Source organism: Pinus tabuliformis, chromosome 1_1 (assembly GCF_031772625.1).
Source record: "Pinus tabuliformis cultivar Carrire ecotype Pingquan chromosome 1_1, CPIR1, whole genome shotgun sequence".
NCBI lineage: Eukaryota > Viridiplantae > Streptophyta > Pinopsida > Pinales > Pinaceae > Pinus > Pinus tabuliformis.
In genome coordinates, this window is record NC_142297.1 from 152,784,229 (window position 1) to 152,802,852 (window position 18,624).

An 18,624-nucleotide genomic window follows, 5' to 3' on the forward strand; every position below is an offset into this window, starting at 1 on the left:
TGGCCGGATCATATAGGTTAAATGTGTCTGTAAGTTGGTTTGAATCTTGAGACTCAGTCTGCTTGTATGCCAAGTAGCCTATAGATTTGTTACGCTTCGGCTAACTCATATCTACTAAACGCTGCAGCAGTCAATCTGAGGAAGAGATTTTCGCTTTGTAAAACTGACATCCTAATTTCAATAAAATCATCCTGTTATTTTCCGAAAACTTGTTATGTTATTATATATCTGTGAAAAGGCCCTATAAAGATGGTATCAGAGCCAAGTATTGTTTGAGTGGATTTTGTCTGTGAGATATTGTTTGAGTGGATCGCGAATTCGCTTGAGTCCTGAATAGCGTTTGTAGCCTGTTGTTGCCGTGTGTTGGCGTTGAAGGTGTTGAAGACGTTGGACGAGAATTCGTACTTCGGTACGCGAGGAAGCCGCAATTTCTCCTACAAAAGAAAGCCGCAATTTTGCTTGTTATCATTCTGCTAGTCTTTAAATGGGTATTTTTCATATATCTCTCATCAGTTGAAATGGATGCTTCAGATAGTAGTTCTTCTGACACTATGGGAATGTCTGGATCAAAACATTTTAAGTCAATAAAAACTGAAGATGAGTTACATTCTAGATTAGAAGGTTTATGTCGTTCTGAATCTACTTCTGGTAACTCTGCATGTATTGAACAAGAAGAAACAGACCCTTCTGTAAATTGGAAATCACCCCCAGTATCCCCTACAGATGTATATAAAGGCCTTCACGCTTTTAATCTTCGTGCTTATAGTCAAATAAAAATCAAATAAAAGTTTATCAACGCTGACCTCACACTCAACTCCATGATGACAATCCCACTTCTTGAGCCAAAACATGTTAAAACCGCCCTAAAATCGGGATACCAATATGCCCATCTGGGGATGGTGAGGATAGGACTGAATGCTCTTCATAGAAAAGGTCAAAAAGCATATGTTTTTTCAGCCCTATTTGATAATCGATGGACCACATTTACACAAGCTATGATAGGAGGAATTGGGACCAGCCTCTCAGAAGGTCCAATTCAATATGATGTTTTCCCGGATTTTTCTGTTGCTTTAGATGATCCAAATATCTTGCAATTCCTACCTTAATTCAAATTCCTTTCCTTCTGAAAAGAATTTCATGAAAAGTTCTTGAAAATTAAAAGCTATTGTACCCAAGGATTGTAGCCATTGGACTCCTAGTACAACATCAGCACCACCCATTGGAATGGAAAGCATTGGGATATTCTATACATATTCTCCCATGGATAGCTTGATATTATGGCACTTTCCTAAGCAATTTATGGTTCTTCCACTTGCAACCATCACTTGACACTATGGTGCTGGATATAGAAAGCAATTCAATTCCTTAGCTATCTTACAATGAATAAAATTATGGGTACTTCCCGAATCAATCAACACTATTACCTTTTTCTTCTTGATATGCCCTTCTATCTTGATAGTTTGAGGAGTAGTAATTCCAACCAATGCATTACAAGATATGGTCGGGTTCATTTCTTCTTTTTCTAGGGTTTGTTCCTGGTGTATCTCCTCTTCTTTTAATGTTTCTTGTTCCTTTCCTTCCTCATCTTCACAATCTATTTAAAATAATTTTTTCTCGACACACTTATAACCTTTATTGTATTTGCTATCACAACTATAACAAAGCCCTTTTTTATCTTTTTTCTTCCAATTGTTGTGGTTTAAACCTTGCAGGTTGTGATAGCTAGGGGCTGCAACACTTCCATCTTTATGATTGTGAGTGGTAGGCTTCCTTGTTAACATAATTTTGCTTTCCATTTTTCTTGCCAACCTGAATGCCTTCTCCAATGAATATGGTTCCCAAAGGCGAACATCATGTTGGACGTTATCTTTTAAAATCCCTATGAACACATCAATCCCATGCTCCTCTGGAATATCTTTTACCCTTGTATTCAAATTTTGGAAGCCCTCAACGTGCTCCATCATTGAACCCTTTTGTTTGAGATTTATAAATTGGCTAAAAAAAGTGTTGCTTTTTGTATCCTCATAATGTGCTATCATTTCATCCATAAAAATTGCCCAAGTGACAAATTGTTTACAAGAGAAAATCCATCGATACCATGCAAACTGATTTGGTTCCAAATGTAAAGTTGCAATACGTACCTTTTGTGTGTTTTTCACATTATGGAGATCGAAAAATTGTTCCATTTGCAGTATCCATGTTCCGGGATCCTTGCCATCAAACTTCCTCATATCGATCTTTGGAACATGTTGGTTCTTAGATCCAACGTTAAAGTCTATGAAATCATGATTAACATTTATTTTGTTCTCATCATGAGTTTCCTTTACTACCCTTTCGCCATTAGTAAGCATTTCTTGTAGAAACTTTGTCAAATCTGTCTTCAAATTTGTCTTCAAATATTCCATGCTTTTCTTTAAATCGTCCACCTTAGCTTCCATGCCATCCATCTAGGCTTCCACGTCATTCATCTTAGCTTCTACGTCTTTCTTTAAACCATCCATCTTAGCTTCCACACCATATATCTTAGCTTCTACATCTTTCTTTAAACCATCCATCTTAGCTTCTGTTACTTTTTGTGCGAGTGAAATTTGTTGCACTTGGTCTCGTAATTTTGATATATCATGTTGCATTTCTTCCTCTTCTTCATGAGTCATGCTAGAGATTTCAGATTGCTTACTAGGTGTTTCCATTTTTTTTCTTCGAGGCATCAATTACCGATAATAATGCTTCACTATGCCCTTTGAATTCCTTGAAACTAATTTTTCAAACCAAACTTATGCAAAATTTAAAAAAAAAAACTACACACATTTTTTCACTTTGTAGGAGCTCGATATTGAATCTGATGTATTGTTGTAATTGTAGATCTCCAAGGCCTAAAATTTCTTCCTGCGGTAACCCACTGAGTAACATTTCTAACCACGCAAGTCTGATCAAAATATTGGATTCTCCAGTGAAGATTTATGCCAAATCTCCCACGATGACCTGAGTATATACTAGTTCAGTAGAGTGAACTTGTACGACGTACCGCGGGTCACTATTTCAATCTTAGGCTTTGAAAATGATACCCACAAAAACTATAGTCTGTCGTCTTTCTGTAGCTTCTTATGAAAATTCAATCTGATGCTCAAAGCAAAAGTTATGATGATTTTCTCAAGGTCACATGTTTGGAATGTAATTCAGGGGTCTGCAAAAATCCTCACTTCCTCAGATTATATCTCCGAAAATATAGCGAGACAAGATCTGAAATTTGGGCCCTAGGTTCGGCGAGATTTCGTCTCAAATGGGTTTTTTTTTTTTTTTATTCTGAAACGTCGCAGAACAAAAGTTATAGCGAAAATTTCACAATGACTTGTTGGGAGTAGTGAAACCCTAGAATTCAAAGCTCTGATACCAAATGTTATGAAACCAGCTCACGAAAAGATAGATCAACACCTTATAAATAAGCCTCTTCGAGGGGGCAACTCCTTTACATTACACAAATGAACAATTCTTAGATGATTCAAATGACAAAACCTCCTTTCTATATATAGGAGTCTAAGGGGTCACAATATAACCAAAGCCGACCTAACATTAATAATATAAAGGCACAAAAATAATAATAGTGGGATTCTACGGGGCACAATAATAACAATATGGGGACAATAAGGGCACAACAATAACAATAAGGGATACAACGACAATAGTAATGGGGGAATCACTAGTATTATAGGAACCTAACATCTATAGACTCCATAGCCCAATGGAATTATGACAGTTTAATCAACCAAACTATTCAAATCAAAATAATCAGTACAATCATAACTAGCCTAAAATTCACATAAAACGTAGCTAAATTTTACAGAGAGATCCCTCTCTAAAGCTGGAAGGGCTAGATCCCAGCTTCCAAAGCGGTTTTGATGTTGTCCTATGTGTTTACTCCCTCAACCTTAAAAATACAGAACAACAACACTATACACTTCTGCCAAACCCCATCCTTCTTTGGCACAATGATGATGGGTGATCCACATCGTGATGTACTTGGTCAGATGACACCCTGTTCCAGCAGCTGCTGCAACTGTTTCTTCACCTCACTTTCTTCTATAACATATTGTTTGTACATCCTAGTATTTGGCAACAGGGAGTCTGGAAATAGCTGGATCTCATGCCCCACTTCTCTCTTGGTGGTAACCCTTTAGGTTCTCAAAACACATCCTTGTATGCATGTAACGACTCCTCCATTTGTTGTTTTAGTTTCTTAGTACAACCCTTCAGGGATGCCTTGCCTGTTATTGAATCCTCTTCAGACTTACATTCTCTTAAAAACAATAAAACATACTTCTTGTTGGAATTGATCAATTTTTTGGCTTGGTTGGCACTTACTAGTGAAATTTTCGACTTGCCTTTGTGCACATTTATGATGAACGATTTTCCATCCTTGATGAGTCGATATCGCTTAGCTCTCCTCATGAATATTGCAGCATGCATGTACATGTATGGAATCCCAAACACGACTCCACATACATCAAGGGGAACCACATCCAGATTTACTTCATCAATAAAATTGGCACTGGTAGCAAATCTAATTTTGCACTATTTTGTTACCTTCAACTCTACATCCTTATTTACCCATTCCTAGTGCATATGGGTTTGGATGATCACGAACTTCCAGCCCCAACTTCTTAACCAGCTCTGCTGCAATGAGATTCGTCTGTGATCCTGATTCAAACAAAGCATCAATCTTTGTCTTCTTGACTTGTATCTTTATATGAAGACTCTGGTTATTTCTGTATCTTTTTGTTGCTAAAGGCTACTCAGATTCACCTCCTCCTTCAATGATGTACAGATGATCTTCTCATCCACGTCTGAGTTGTTTTCAACTTGGTTTCTTGAATTAGTGGCCATGAGATTCTTCTTATTATTATATTTCTTCTTGTTCTTCTAGTTTAGCTCTAAATGCAACTTCCAACACTTCTCCTATGTATTGCCATCAATGTTCCAGTGGTTGCTAGGACCATTGCACTGGTGTGTTGTGGCTGATGTCTTTTTATCTTTTCCCCCTTTTTGCTTCTTCTTCCCATCCTTACAAGCTTCATGTTGCTCCTTTTGATTTCTCCTTTGAATTCAAACCCACTTCTTCTGAAAATATCCCCAGCTTATTCCTTAGAGCCTCCATGAGGAGGTATTGCAATTTATATCCGCGACTTGTTATTTGAGCTACGAAAACCTCACCTCTGTAGGATCACAAAGTTCGTTTAGAGATTCATCGCCTATGATTAGGGTTTTACGATTTTCGCCGCCCCCCGATTTAGATCCCTATAATCTCCACAAAATACCCAAAGAAACTTGCTCTGATACCTAATGATCTGTAAACTATCGTGGATATTCCACTAAACTTTAAGATCTGTGGATTTAACTGTAATTAATGCATGCATGCGAATATAAATTATTGAGAAAAGTAAAGAATGAAAAAATAAGCTTACACACACATAAGACACAAAATATGCTCTCTCAAAAACCCTTTCAGGAAAAAACATATCCGGAAGGTGAGGCCGCTTCGCTCTCTTTCTCTGCCTTGAAAGATGGTTGCAGGTACAAAGAAGTAATGCCTATGGCCCATGAGCTGCTATAGTGTACAAGTTCTCTGTGTATGCTCTACCTCCTATCTCTCTTGGCTATTTTTCTTAGCGATGGAATAAAATGCTCTCGAAAGAATGAAATGTCTCTTCTTCCTAGTGGCTCAGGTATAACACAGCTCAATAGCCTACTAGTGGTTAAGTTTGACTACATCAACTCTTAACTAGAGCTACAAAATAGACTCTTCTAGAGTCTTTTACATCACAAACACGTGGCTAGCCCCTTTTCCATCAATAATGGGAGTTGACGCGGCATCCTCACGAACTATAGTTACGAAAACAGGAAGGTCAACTTCTGGGTGGCATAATTTTTGCGTATAGACTCTGATTGACGCGCTTCTTATGTCGTTGGAAAGGTCTCTGTGTAAAATAGCATGAAAAGGTGCGAGCAAATGCGGCAAAGTTTTACCCCCGAAAAATGTCGTTTGACGGCTCAAAACGCTCCCGAAACATTCTAGACTTTGTTTCGCCAAATTGAATCTCGCGAATAAAACAATGCCATGAACTGATTCCTCCACTTTTTCCACTCCAAATACATAGAGATGGATAATAAACAATATAATGATCCAATTCAGATTAATTTTTTTCCTTTTAAAAATTTGAAAATAAAATCTTGTGATTAATAAGTGGACGACTTTAATTATTAACTAAATTCATTGCTAATGAGTAAAATTTCCAAACTAAACCTACTTTCACCGATTCGACCCATAAATCGTACATATTATTGTGAAAAAAAAATGTCATCTCACTCTCACCGATTCTGAGCAACAAGATCACATGACCTTCATGAGTTGTTCATCTTGGAAAACACAAAGTGGCTTGTCAAATTCTCCAATTGTTCAGGTCTCCCAATAAAAATAAATAAAAAAATTTCCCTTTTTTCAGGGCCAGTGTTTTTTTTCAATATTACAGTCACATTCTGCAAACAATGTGGTCGTACAAAGGAAGGAAAAATAATTTAATGAATTTTTAGGTTTGATTTTTAATTATGAAAACATTTGAACTTGACCGTGGCTTGCTATATGATAGACTGCAGCAAGTTTATATATACATTAATGGATCCTGTTGTCGTTCAGGCAAGAGCTATTTCCAACCCCATAACATATTTATGACGCCTGACATGTTCGGGAGATAGCCGTTTATAACGCGCAGCTTTTTCTTTTTTTCTATAATTATCCGGACGCGATGTTATAAAAGGTTATTTCCGGCGCATGTCAGAGTGTCATAAATATGTTATAGGATTGGAAATAGGACTCGCCTTGTCGTTCATGTCCGTTCTCGAAACCTGGAGTGGGCATGTGGGAGCGGACCTACGTCATCAGCCATAAGAACTCAAAAAATTAAATGTTTATCTTGCAAATATGGAAAAGTTGGTTGTACGGACAAAAACAGATGAAAAAAGCCGATAGTATATGTCATTTACAATGACATAACAAACCGAAAAAGTTTGAACTAGGTACTTACCACTAGCATGAATGAGCTGGCTCATATCATATTTAACACATATTTAGCTAGCAATTATCTTCCACTATTGAATATGGTAGAGTAATGCGGATGCACATTAAATTGTCTTTTATTCAAGATGTGCATTAAAATTCAAAATTGTGACAAGTCACACAGCAACACACGGGTATAAGAAGAAAGTTATATAGCTAGTATTTTCTATGGTTTAATTAATAAAAATTTTAATGTCATGATGTGTTATATGTACTTTAAACAATAATAAAATTAGTTTTATAAGAATATTTGTTTAACATTTTTTATATTATTTTTTAATATAATTAAATAATTTTTTGTAGATAAAGATTATATATATAATTGATATTGAAAAGAATGATAACAAGTTAATAATTATTTATTTAATATTGAATGATGACATTTTTTATATAATAGTCATATTATAGTACACATGTCATGTAATTAGAGTATAGACTGATATAATGAGAGTTGTACAAATTGTACACATGTTACTTTTACATATTTTTTTCAAATTTATATTTTTTAAATTATTTTTTTAAAATAAAAAAATAAAACCCATAAATATTGTCTATTCAATACTTTACACCAATGAGAAAATGGAATTTTTGAATTTAATTACAAACCATTTGTGTTTATAGTACATAGTAATTAATATATAATGTTATTTTTCAAATTATTTATATTTATTGTACATAGTAATTAATGATATAATACATAGTAATTAATAATAAAATACATAAAAGTCAATTCTTTCCATTATTACATAATAAAAAAAGAGACATTGCAACCAATCATATTTAAAATAAATAAAAATAAATTTTATTTAAAAATAATAAATTTAATTTCATAATATTAAACTTAAATAATTTTATTTTTATTAAACTAATAACAAATCAATAAAAAATTAAAAACATTATACCTTACCCGCAACAAATATAATAAAAACATGCATATAAGTTAAACTACTTATATGAAAATGGCCTTCACTAAATAATAATGTACCAGTGCGTCACAAATAATTTTTTTAGCGGTGACCACGTACTCGAAATTAAAATATCATAATCAACATGAAACAATTGTTTATAGAAGGCATGAACTATCTTACAGGCTATTAAGGAATTTTATTCCACTGTAATTTGAAGGCATGAACTATCTTACAGGCTATTCAAGAATTTTATTCCACTACTCGCAACCTTCTTTCTTTATTTCTTTATTTTCGTTATATTTGTTCTTACCTGGTATGCAGTCATTCTATTTTAATTTTAATCAGTAAAATATAACTGTTATTTAATATTTTAGTAAGTTTTATTCAGGGAATTATATTTTGGGAGTTTCCACAAATGCAATATATATATTAATTAAGATTTATCATCAAATAAAATATCATATTTATTTTATAATTTTTAGAGTATAGTCAATTTAATTTTAATTAAATTCGTAGAGATTTTTAAAAATTTAAGTTTAAATTATTTAATTTGTAGAATTTGAGTGCTCTGGGTTATTGAATCTATTTATGATTCAAAAATATATTTTAAATAACAAAAAATCATATTTTTGTTTTAAATTGTATTCTGGGATTCCAGTGAAAACAGCGATTTGTCTATAAGTTAGACTACACCTATTTTTAGTTTACATGTAGGGAAACCATAAAAACAATATAGAAATAAGCATATAATTATGAATATCACACCACTACTCTTAGAAAACTTTCGCAATTGAGTCTATATTGGCTAGATATTTGGAATAGATCTATCTAGGGGTTATCATACCTATGCATTCTCATCAAAAGCAAAAGCAATATAAAGATATCACAATTAACTATGAGAAGTGTTCACCTAAGTGGGTACTAGGTAGCATTTAAACTCTCTTTTATGTAGCTTTTTAACCTACTTCTACAAAGCATCTATACACACAAACATTTGAAAAGAGTCTAAAACTCGTTAGGATTAGATTGCAAAGCCAACCTTCTATTTTATTAAAAACAAAAATAATGAATGTGTATAAATACAATGGGATGAACCCCATGGATGACCTCCATAGTGGGGAAAATAGAAAACCTACACAAGGTTACAACTTACAACACAACTAGGAAAACTAATTTCCTTGGAATTTACTTTCTTTGGAAATAACCAACGCCAACACACCCCCATAAGCGAAACGTAGGGAGGAAAAAAACAAATGGGTCCCAACAACTAGGCCTGATGAGGTACCCATGTACAACAACAATGAAACCTCGTAGGAAAAACCTCCTCCAAAAAAGAGACAAGAAACCAAAAAGAAAATGGTGAAGGTAGGAGGATTCAAGATGACCCCCCAAAGACTACTTCCTTCACCCCAAGCATCAAATGAAGCTGAAGAAACCTAGGAGATGCAAGAGGTTTAGTGAAGATGTCAGCCACTTATGCTTCAGTAGGCAAATATTCTAGATTGATAACTCTATCTTGGATCAATTGTCGGATAAAGTGCATGTAGATCTCTATGTGTTTGCTCCACTGATGCTGAACTGGTTTTCTAGAGATGTTGATGGCACTTTGGTTGTCACACCAAAGAGTGGTCAGATGCTCCTATTGAATTCCAAACTCCATCAGTAACTGTTGAATCCAAAGGACTTCTTGACTAGCCAAGACTGCAACACGGTACTCAGCCTCAGCGGAAGACAATGCAATTGTCGATTGTTTCTTGCAGGACCAGGCAATAGGAGTTGAACCAAGATGGTAAATAAAGCTTGATGTAGACTTCTGATCATCAACAGAACCAACCCAATCAGAGTCGGTAAAACCTTCCAGCTTAGAAGAACCAGCGGTGTACTGAATGCCAAACTTGGAAGTGCCTTGAATATACCGAAGAATGTGCTTAGCTGCTTGCCAGTGACTCTCATGTGGATCCTGGGAGAACCGACAGACAAGTCCAACTGCAAAAGAGATGTTTGGTCAGGTATGTGTCAAGTACAACAAACTCCCAACCAACTGTCGATACAAGGTCGGATCAACACTGGGTGACAAGCAACTAGCAGTAAGTGTAACACCTGACTAAAATGGAGAGGGTGTTGACTTACAATCAGCCATGCCAAATCTCTGAAGAAAATCAAGAGCATACTTTTGCTGATAGATGAAGATGCCATCTAAATATTGATGAACCTACAAACCAAGGAAATAATGCAGAAGGCCAAGATCTATCATGTCAAACTACTCCATCAACTATTGTTGTACACTCTGTATCATGGATGAAGAACTCCCAGTAAGAATCAAATCATCCACATATAGAACTAATATCAAAAGATCAGTTCCTTCTCTTTTAGTATAAACTGTAGGATCTGAGTGATAGCAATCAAAGCTTGTAGACAGTAGAAAACTATCCATCTTCTCATACCAAGCTCGTGGAGCCTATTTGAGACCATACAAAGAACGGTGAAGATTGCAGACAAGAGAAGGGTCCTGCACAAAACTAGGAGGTTGCTCCATGTAGATTTCTTCCTGTAAATCTTTGTGCAAGAAGGCACTCTTCAAATCCATCTCATAAACTAACTAGCATTGTGAGGTAGCAAGAGGCAACACAAGGCGTATGGAATTCATCTCAAAAACAAGTGAAAAAGTCTCAGAGTAATCAATACCTTCAATCTGTGAAAAAACCTTGGCCACTAGTCATGCCTTATATTTGTCAACAAAACCATTTGCAGCATATTTGGTCCTATAGACCCATTTGCAACGAACTAGTTTTTGTCCCTTGGGAAGAGGAACGAGATCCCATGTGTGATTATTCATCAAAGAAGAATACTCCTCTATCATGGCAGCTTCCCATTCAGGTATCCCAACTACATCAAAAAATTGTTGGGGATCCTCCGAAATGGCATGACTGAAAAAAGAAATACCAATTGTCTTGGGCTTAATATTGTTGGGAGCAAGAGAAAAATAACTGAAATTAGATACATCATAGCCATACCCTTCAGGCCGCTTCTTCTCACGATGGCTTCCCCTCTATTATTCTTGATCAAGATGTTCCTGTGCAGGTCGATCAACTGCAGGAAGTGGTTGTTCTTCTGGCTGATTTTCATCTTTAGGAGGAGGATTCTCATCATCCTCTTGATCATCAAGAATAAAACTATCAGCATGACCTGCACCATCACAGTAATCTATGGAGAGAGAGGGTTTTGATGAGTGTTTGAAGTTCTCATCAAAACAAATAGCTCTGTGAAACAAAACATCCTTTGTAATAGGATCAAACAATCTTTATATGCTTTCATGTCTTCACCATAGCCAACAAAAATGAGTGGTTGGCACTTCTTCTCCATAGCTTTGTGCTTCTCATTTGGAATCGAGGCCTATGTTGCATTGCCAAAGACTCTGAAGGTAGAGACATCAGGTTTGACATGACTCCAAGCTTCCTCTGGAGTCATATGTAAAACTTCTTTATAAGGAATCTAATTTTGAATATAATTGGCACAAATAACTGCTTCGGCCCAAAAGGAGGATGGCAGGTTCTTGGATTGAATCATGCAATTGGCTATTTCTTTCAGTGTCTTGTTCTTCCTTTTAACAACACGATTTTGTTGAGGGGTGTAAGGAACAAAGTGTTGATGCAAGATGCCATGTTCTCTACAAAATGTTTGAATCCCTTGCTGACATATTCCTCCCATTATCTGTGCGTAGATTCTTTATAGAAAGAGAGGATTGCTTCTCAACAAAAGCTTTAAAAGTTTTGAAAGTGGCCAAGAATTCAGTTTTAAACTTAAGAAAATATACCCAAGATCTACGTGAGAAATCATCAATGAAGGTAAGTGCATATTTAGCTCCTAAAAAAGAATGAGTTGGAAAGATCATAAGATCACTATGCACCAACTCGAACGGAAGAGTAGCCCGCAATGCTTTCCATTTTGGAAGGGATCTTGATGTTGTTTGCCAAGAACACATTATGGACAAACTCCATTTGTGCATGACACCTTAGGAAGCCCCAGAATAAGAATTTGAGAATTCATTTGCTACAAATATCTGTAGTTAAGGTGTCCAAATCTTTCATGCCAAAGCTTACTCAATGAATTAGCATGTCGAATAAAAGAGTTACCAGAAGAACCATCAAAGCTTGCAAATCTGTATAAGCGAGAGTGGTGATCTACTTGTCCATATGCAACAATAACTTCTAGATCTTGTAGTTCTCAAATGACTACATCAATGGGAGAAAAATCAGTTCTTTTCCCATCACCATAATGGCAGATCTAATTAATAGAAAGTAAATTTGCGGAGATGCCAGGCACAAACAAAACATTCTTGATGCAACCATCATCTAACTGCACAATGCCTGATCCACGAACATTAAGTTGTGAAGAGTCTCCCACTATAATCTGGGAATCACTCAAATGGAGATGGAAGCAACTTACTGGAATGAGTCATATGATGAGATGCACCTAAGTCAAATATCCAGTTGTCTGAGAATGCATGTAAAGCTCAAGCAGATAAAGCATGCCCTCTACCAGATGAAGAGGGCTTGGATACTGAAATATTATGTTGCTTCATCGCTTCATTCAATGCTTCCAGTTTCTTATAACTCTTGGATTTTGGATGCCCTTCTCCTTCACAAAAGCTGTAGGGTTCATTTGATGCTTCTTCTGGTAACTCTTTGGACTTCGAAGAGGATGGAGAGGGCTTTGACTTTTGCTGAGGTTAGAGGGAGGCTCGCTACTTTGACTAGAATCCTTCCTCTTTTGAGGACTAGCTTTGGATTTTCCTTTGGATATATGTGCTAAAAGAGCTTGAGATGTAGAGCTAGAAAGAGCATCTAACTATTGAAGCTTAGATTGTTCTCTTGTTAAGCGTTCACAAAATAACTCAAAAGAAGGCATTTTAAAATTATCATCAAGTGCATCCATTGTAGAATAAAATGTAGAAGCAAATACCTTACACAGACCCTTGAGCTTGGATAGAATCAAGAAAATGAACTCACTATCTGATTTGGTGTCTCCACATCCTTTCAGCTGTGCAACCAATGACCAGAATTTGACAAGAAAGTCTTCAATAGAGGCATGCTCATCAGGGATCAATGAAGACAATTTTGTTTCCAATTGTAAGGCCTTGAACTTGTTGACTTTTCCAAATAGAGAGGCCAACTTGTCCCAACTTTTCTTCAAAGTATCACATTTATCAAGATGGAATAGAAAATTGTCTAAAACATGAAGCCCACTTAACTCCATGGCTTCATCAAGCTTATTTCTGTAACAAACTTCTCCATTTCTTTGGTGAAAGTGGGTTGATTTTAAAGTTTGCCACAATCTCTTTGATTACAGGAGTTGTTTCATTTTGAGCTTGGGGAGTGAGGAGCTCAACGGGCCTCAATTAGGCCATATTATCACAAATAATAAAAAATCCCCCCTTCAAATAAAAGCCCACAACAAAATAAATTGCCAAAAAAAATCTTCAATTAAAAATACCTCTAGTGGAAAATCTGTTGATGATGTGTAGTTATGACGCCGAATTTTTAATGCACAGCGGCAATTTTCCAACGCTGAAGAAAACACGTCACTGTAGAAAAATAGCAAAATCGAGGCAAAAAAAACCAATATGGATGGATGTCAGACTTATGGCATGATCCAAAAATCTACCAAATGCAAATTGAATAGATTGCTTGCACTATCTAAAGAGTGGGTGCCACAATCTCAATGATTGCAAAATTGAGCAATCGATCTGGCTCTGGTAGTCAAAACGGTGAACATGCCCCCCGATCCAAGAACTAATGGCAACAAAGCAGTTGAATGCGTCAACAAAGAAGATAGAGATTTATGCTGTCATCTACAATTATTCCGCTCCAAGATTGATCGAATATGGGTCTAATGTGTATGGATATAACTCCAAGCAAACAATCAACAAAAAATCCACGGAAATAATCAAGCAAAGAGAAAGGGCTTGCAGATCTGCTCTGATACCATGAAAGACTCTCAAACTCTCCAGGATCAAACTGCAAAGCCAACCTTCTACTTTATTAAACACAAAAAAAAATTGAATGTATATATATACAATGGGATGAGCCTCATGGATAACCTCCATAGTAGGGAAAATAGAAAGAAAAAAAAATATGTGAGTCCATGGATAACCTTCATAGTGGGGAAATCGAAAACCTACGTAAGCTTACAGCTCACAACACAACTAGAAAACTAGGAAAACTAATTTTTTTGGAATTTACTTTCTTTGGAAATAACCAACACCAACAAAATTCCATTTCCTTCAATCAGTACTTTTCCCTTTAGCATCTTTATTTGCCCATACAAATCTACAATCTCAATATTGAATTTGGCTAGATGGCTGGTTTCCTATGTCAGAAACCCACTGCTCGACATTCTCTTGCACGTCAATGTTTCATAACAATCTACGTGCAATTTGTGCCTCTTGTTCTGCATCATTTGTCTCTTCACTGGATTACCTCCAGGTAAACTCCCAATAACAGCTAGAAAAGTCCTTTGCATTGCCCTGGGCTCAAGTTGGAGATATCTTATGCCTAGTGTAATCTAGGGCAGAGTGAGCGTGTCCTCAATGAGGCATTATGAAACATAAGGAATAGGATAAGAGAGGGATTGAGGAACAGGCAACCCGGACATGGAGTAGCTCACACCCAAGGACAGTAATATAAATATAAAGAGTTGACACCCAATGACAGTAATATAGATGTAAAGGGTAAACGGAAAAAGGGAGGAAAAAAAGGTCGAAGTCTAGAAGTCTAAGGCAAGGGTTCAAAGCGAAGAGAGGTAGGAGTGGAAGATTAGTAGACTTGAGGGAAACAGCAAACGAGGAAGCCTTTCAAGGAGGTGACAGAAGCTCCCCAAATAGCACATTCAAATACGGAGATAGTCCTAAAACATGAGAAATGCAAGGGTACTTACCTAAAACAAGCTCCACGAGAAGAGGCTGACACTAATAGCAAAGCGTGTAGATACTTGATAACCTGAGTAAAATGGAATCTCAGTCCTTAAATGTCGCAACACTGGCAAGATGATTTCTAACACAATGTGAATCATGGAAATAACCAACCGGAATGTGAATGAAATGAGTAACCTTATGAAATGGCTAACCTTACAAACGAGTGACGAGTTAAAGTTAGTAAACCATTCCATCTGTCCCTCAGCCATCAGCGGAGAAGATGTGATAATCGACTAACGGAGGATTATATCATGCTGACCTCAATAAACACCCTACATAGGGAAAATGGAATATAAATGATCTTTATTTTTCAAATGTCGCATTAAATTTTCATAATATGCAGAGGGAGAAAATTCCCTCACGCAAAGGGAGAAAAGGTTTCAACCTTGATCCACCTGTATTTACGCTTGTTTGATTTTCAAAATATAACAAATAGAGCCTACAGCTACAATGTTTATTTGCATAATGGAAATATGAAAAGCAAAATTACACGCACAGTAATAGCAATTTTATCATGTAAACTTATTGAAATGAAGGAAGATTAATGAACACTATACGTGGAAAGGTGATTTTTTTGTACATGTGGAGGCCTCATGACCAATTGAGTCTCGACTTCACTGTGCTCCATCCTTATCCTTTCAAGGTGGTTTACAGGTGCTGTCAAATCCGAACCATCTTGGCTACCGGCACACTAGTAAATAAATGGGAAATTAATTTATAACTAAATAAAATAAAAGCTACAAACAATCTAATGCGCAATTTTACAACAATAATTATACAACTTCTCCTTACCATTTTACGAAGAAAAACATTTTCTTCAGTGAGCATCCGTTCCTACAATTTTACTAAAACTAAAGTCAGGTTACAATTCATACCATAACCTTCCCTGTTACAACCCAAAAAGCCAAATCTTAAGAAAACCTAAAAAAGTTAATATCTTTCTCCTATAGCAATAACAAACTGGATGAAAGGTGAAGCAAATGTCAAATAACCCTTCAACCATGAAATTTAAAATATTTATTATGTGTGAACATATCTAGTTAGCTTGCGTTTTCAGAAGTTGACACTAGAATATGTTACTTAGTGTAATGAAATTATTTTAATTGCGATTCCGAAGTAAAATTAATCTCATCTATAAAATTTTGAGTAAATTTTTCCTGAAAAACATAGGGGGATGCCCCGGAATAGTTTTGAAAAAAAATTGATAAATTAACAAAATACCAAAATTGATTCGTGGGAAAAAAAGAAATGCATGTCAAACGGCCAATGATGGACGAAATGAAAGTAGGTCTAGTTACTACGAGGTCAGAGCAGCAGCTAGACTATAAAATGTTAATACTGAAATGAATTAAACATGAAAGGTCAATTCTGAAATCAGTTAGAAAAGTTTTGCAAATTTGAGACGACTTACCAGCAATTTTTTCCCTTTCTCTGTTGCACGACTTCCACATCGTCTAACTCAGGCTTATTGGAATTTGACAAGACTAACGATATTCAGTTTACGAATACGATGATTTCTTAAAGAAATTTTGGATGAAACACTTATAGGATGCTCATTTGGTTGGGTATTATCTGAGTCTATCGATCTGAAACTGTTTTAAGCAGATTTAGCTCCAATGTGGTGTTGTACCACAGGTTCTTTGTTTTTATCTTGAATTGAGGGTAAGCATGGTTGAGGCACTGGCTTAGTAAAAAAAATCATCGAGGGTTACGTGATATATATATATAGATAGGCATGTAAATGTTAAAACAACATTGATACTTCGATAGACTGGGAGGCATCCATAATTCTAATGGAAAATGATACCATTTTCACGCTAAGTCTTTAAGGATAGTCGAGACATATACGTTGAATATTTCAACTTGAAGGTACATCACCAGTGAATCCTAAGAGAGTGTTGGAGGATTGGATTGTCTCTATTGATGGTTGGGGATACATGATTTCATTGTCCTACGAACCAAATCTAAAATTACTCTATTATTTTAGGAAGACCATGGCTGGTAACAACAAATGCATAACTTGATGCTAGGGAAAGAAACATGACCAGTTCTAATGGTCAATCTCAAAAACACCTTGTTTTTATAAAAGTTCAACACTGAACCTAGCTAAGAGAAAAAACACACAAAGCTTGTAAGAGAAAAAGAGCACAGAGATAGGCTTTGGAGAAATAATGAAAAATTAATTAGAACAAGTAGAAAACTTACATAATTTATTCTACATGGCTGAACTAATGAGCCATAGTAGTGAATCTAGAGAGATGTGTGGAAATATCCATGTTTATGGAAACATCCATGCAATTGAGGAAACATCAATGCTTAATAAGGAGGGACCATCTCCAATACACCCTTTCAAGCACTACTAGGGAGAACACAATGAATAGGTCCCCGAAAGAATCCATGTTAGGTACCCATTTTACAATGCTTCTAAATAACATAGAACAAATAAACAAGAGGAAAAAGGGAAAACAACCTCATGGGAAAAACCCCCCGTCAAAGTACAATGTGCCAAAGTAGAAGAAATAAAAGGCAAGTACTAAGCAACCATGTCATTCATTCCAAGACTATCACACAGAAAGTGAAACTTCTATGTAGTAAATGTCTTCATGAAGATGTCTGCAATCTAGTCAGTAGATGGATAGTTCTACAAATCAATGATCTAGCTATGAACCATCTCTCTGACGAAATGCATATGTATCTCGATGTGTTTGGTCCACTGTCATTGCACTGGGTCTCTACAAAACTTTAGGGTACTTTGATTGTCACACCAAATGATAGTCAAACGATGGAATTTGATGCCAAGCTCAGTGGGAAAGTTTTGAAGCCAAAGTGTCTGAATAGTGATGTTGATTACTCCTTGGTACATTAGGGGAATTTTGAGGTCTAAAATGGGCCTCCTAAGAAAAATGTCCAACCAAAATAAACTTTATAAGAAACAATAGCATTCAAGATGATGATGTCAACCATGGGTGATGATTCATCATTTTGGAGTAAAAAAGTAAAAAGATTAAAAAATAATGAAATAATAAAACAACTTTTTCAACTCGTATTTTCAACTTATCTCCCTAAAGTTTTACTAAAATTTCAAGGGGAGTACCCATTGGATGCAAAATTTAATTCCTCATCCAAAGAATACCATGTTGCATACTTTTGAAGGACCCTGCTACACGAGATATGAGAAATCATGAAAAAATGTGATTGAAATCACGATTTTCATATATTTCTCATTTTTTGCGTAGCAGGGTCTATCGAAAGAATTCAACATGGGTATTCCTTGGATGAGGAATCAAATTTTGCATCCAACGAGTGTTTCCGCTCGAAATTTGAGTATATCCAAAGGAAGATAAGTTGAAAATACCAGTTGAAAAAATAGTTTTTTCTTTTTTACCTCTAAAATTTGATGATGTAATCTAATCTTATTTTATTATTTCCACTATTATTTTATAATTTCCTTAGAAAGCCCATTTTATACCTCAAAATTCCCCTAATGACTCGGCCTTTGTTGATGATAAAGAAATTGCTAATTGCTTTTTACTCTACCAACAGATGGGACCAAAATCCAAACTAAGCACATACCTCGAAGTGGACTTGCGATCAGTGCTATTGCCAACACAATCAGAATCCATAAAGTCCATAAG

At 35.8% G+C, this 18,624-nt stretch overlaps 1 protein-coding gene across 15 annotated transcripts in view; it reads right to left on the reverse strand.

Moving 5' to 3' along the window:
- LOC149212063 (MADS-box protein SOC1-like) overlaps positions 1 to 18,624 on the reverse strand; it is a 300,150-nt gene that overhangs the window by 70,622 nt on the left and 210,904 nt on the right. For 5 of the 15 annotated variants that reach the window (XR_016250743.1, XM_089391683.1, XM_089391686.1 and 2 more), the window contains one exon: positions 15,782 to 15,823. Coding sequence is in view for 10 of the 15 variants with exons in the window: in XM_089391683.1 (XP_089247809.1) it covers positions 15,782 to 15,823 (42 nt within the window). In the remaining 5 variants the exon portion in view is untranslated. Of the gene's footprint in view, positions 1 to 14,952; positions 15,015 to 15,141; positions 15,262 to 15,546; positions 15,681 to 15,781; positions 15,824 to 18,624 lie in introns of those variants that run through there. The other 10 variants (XM_089391682.1, XM_089391678.1, XM_089391676.1 and 7 more) reach the window with 5 other exon arrangements.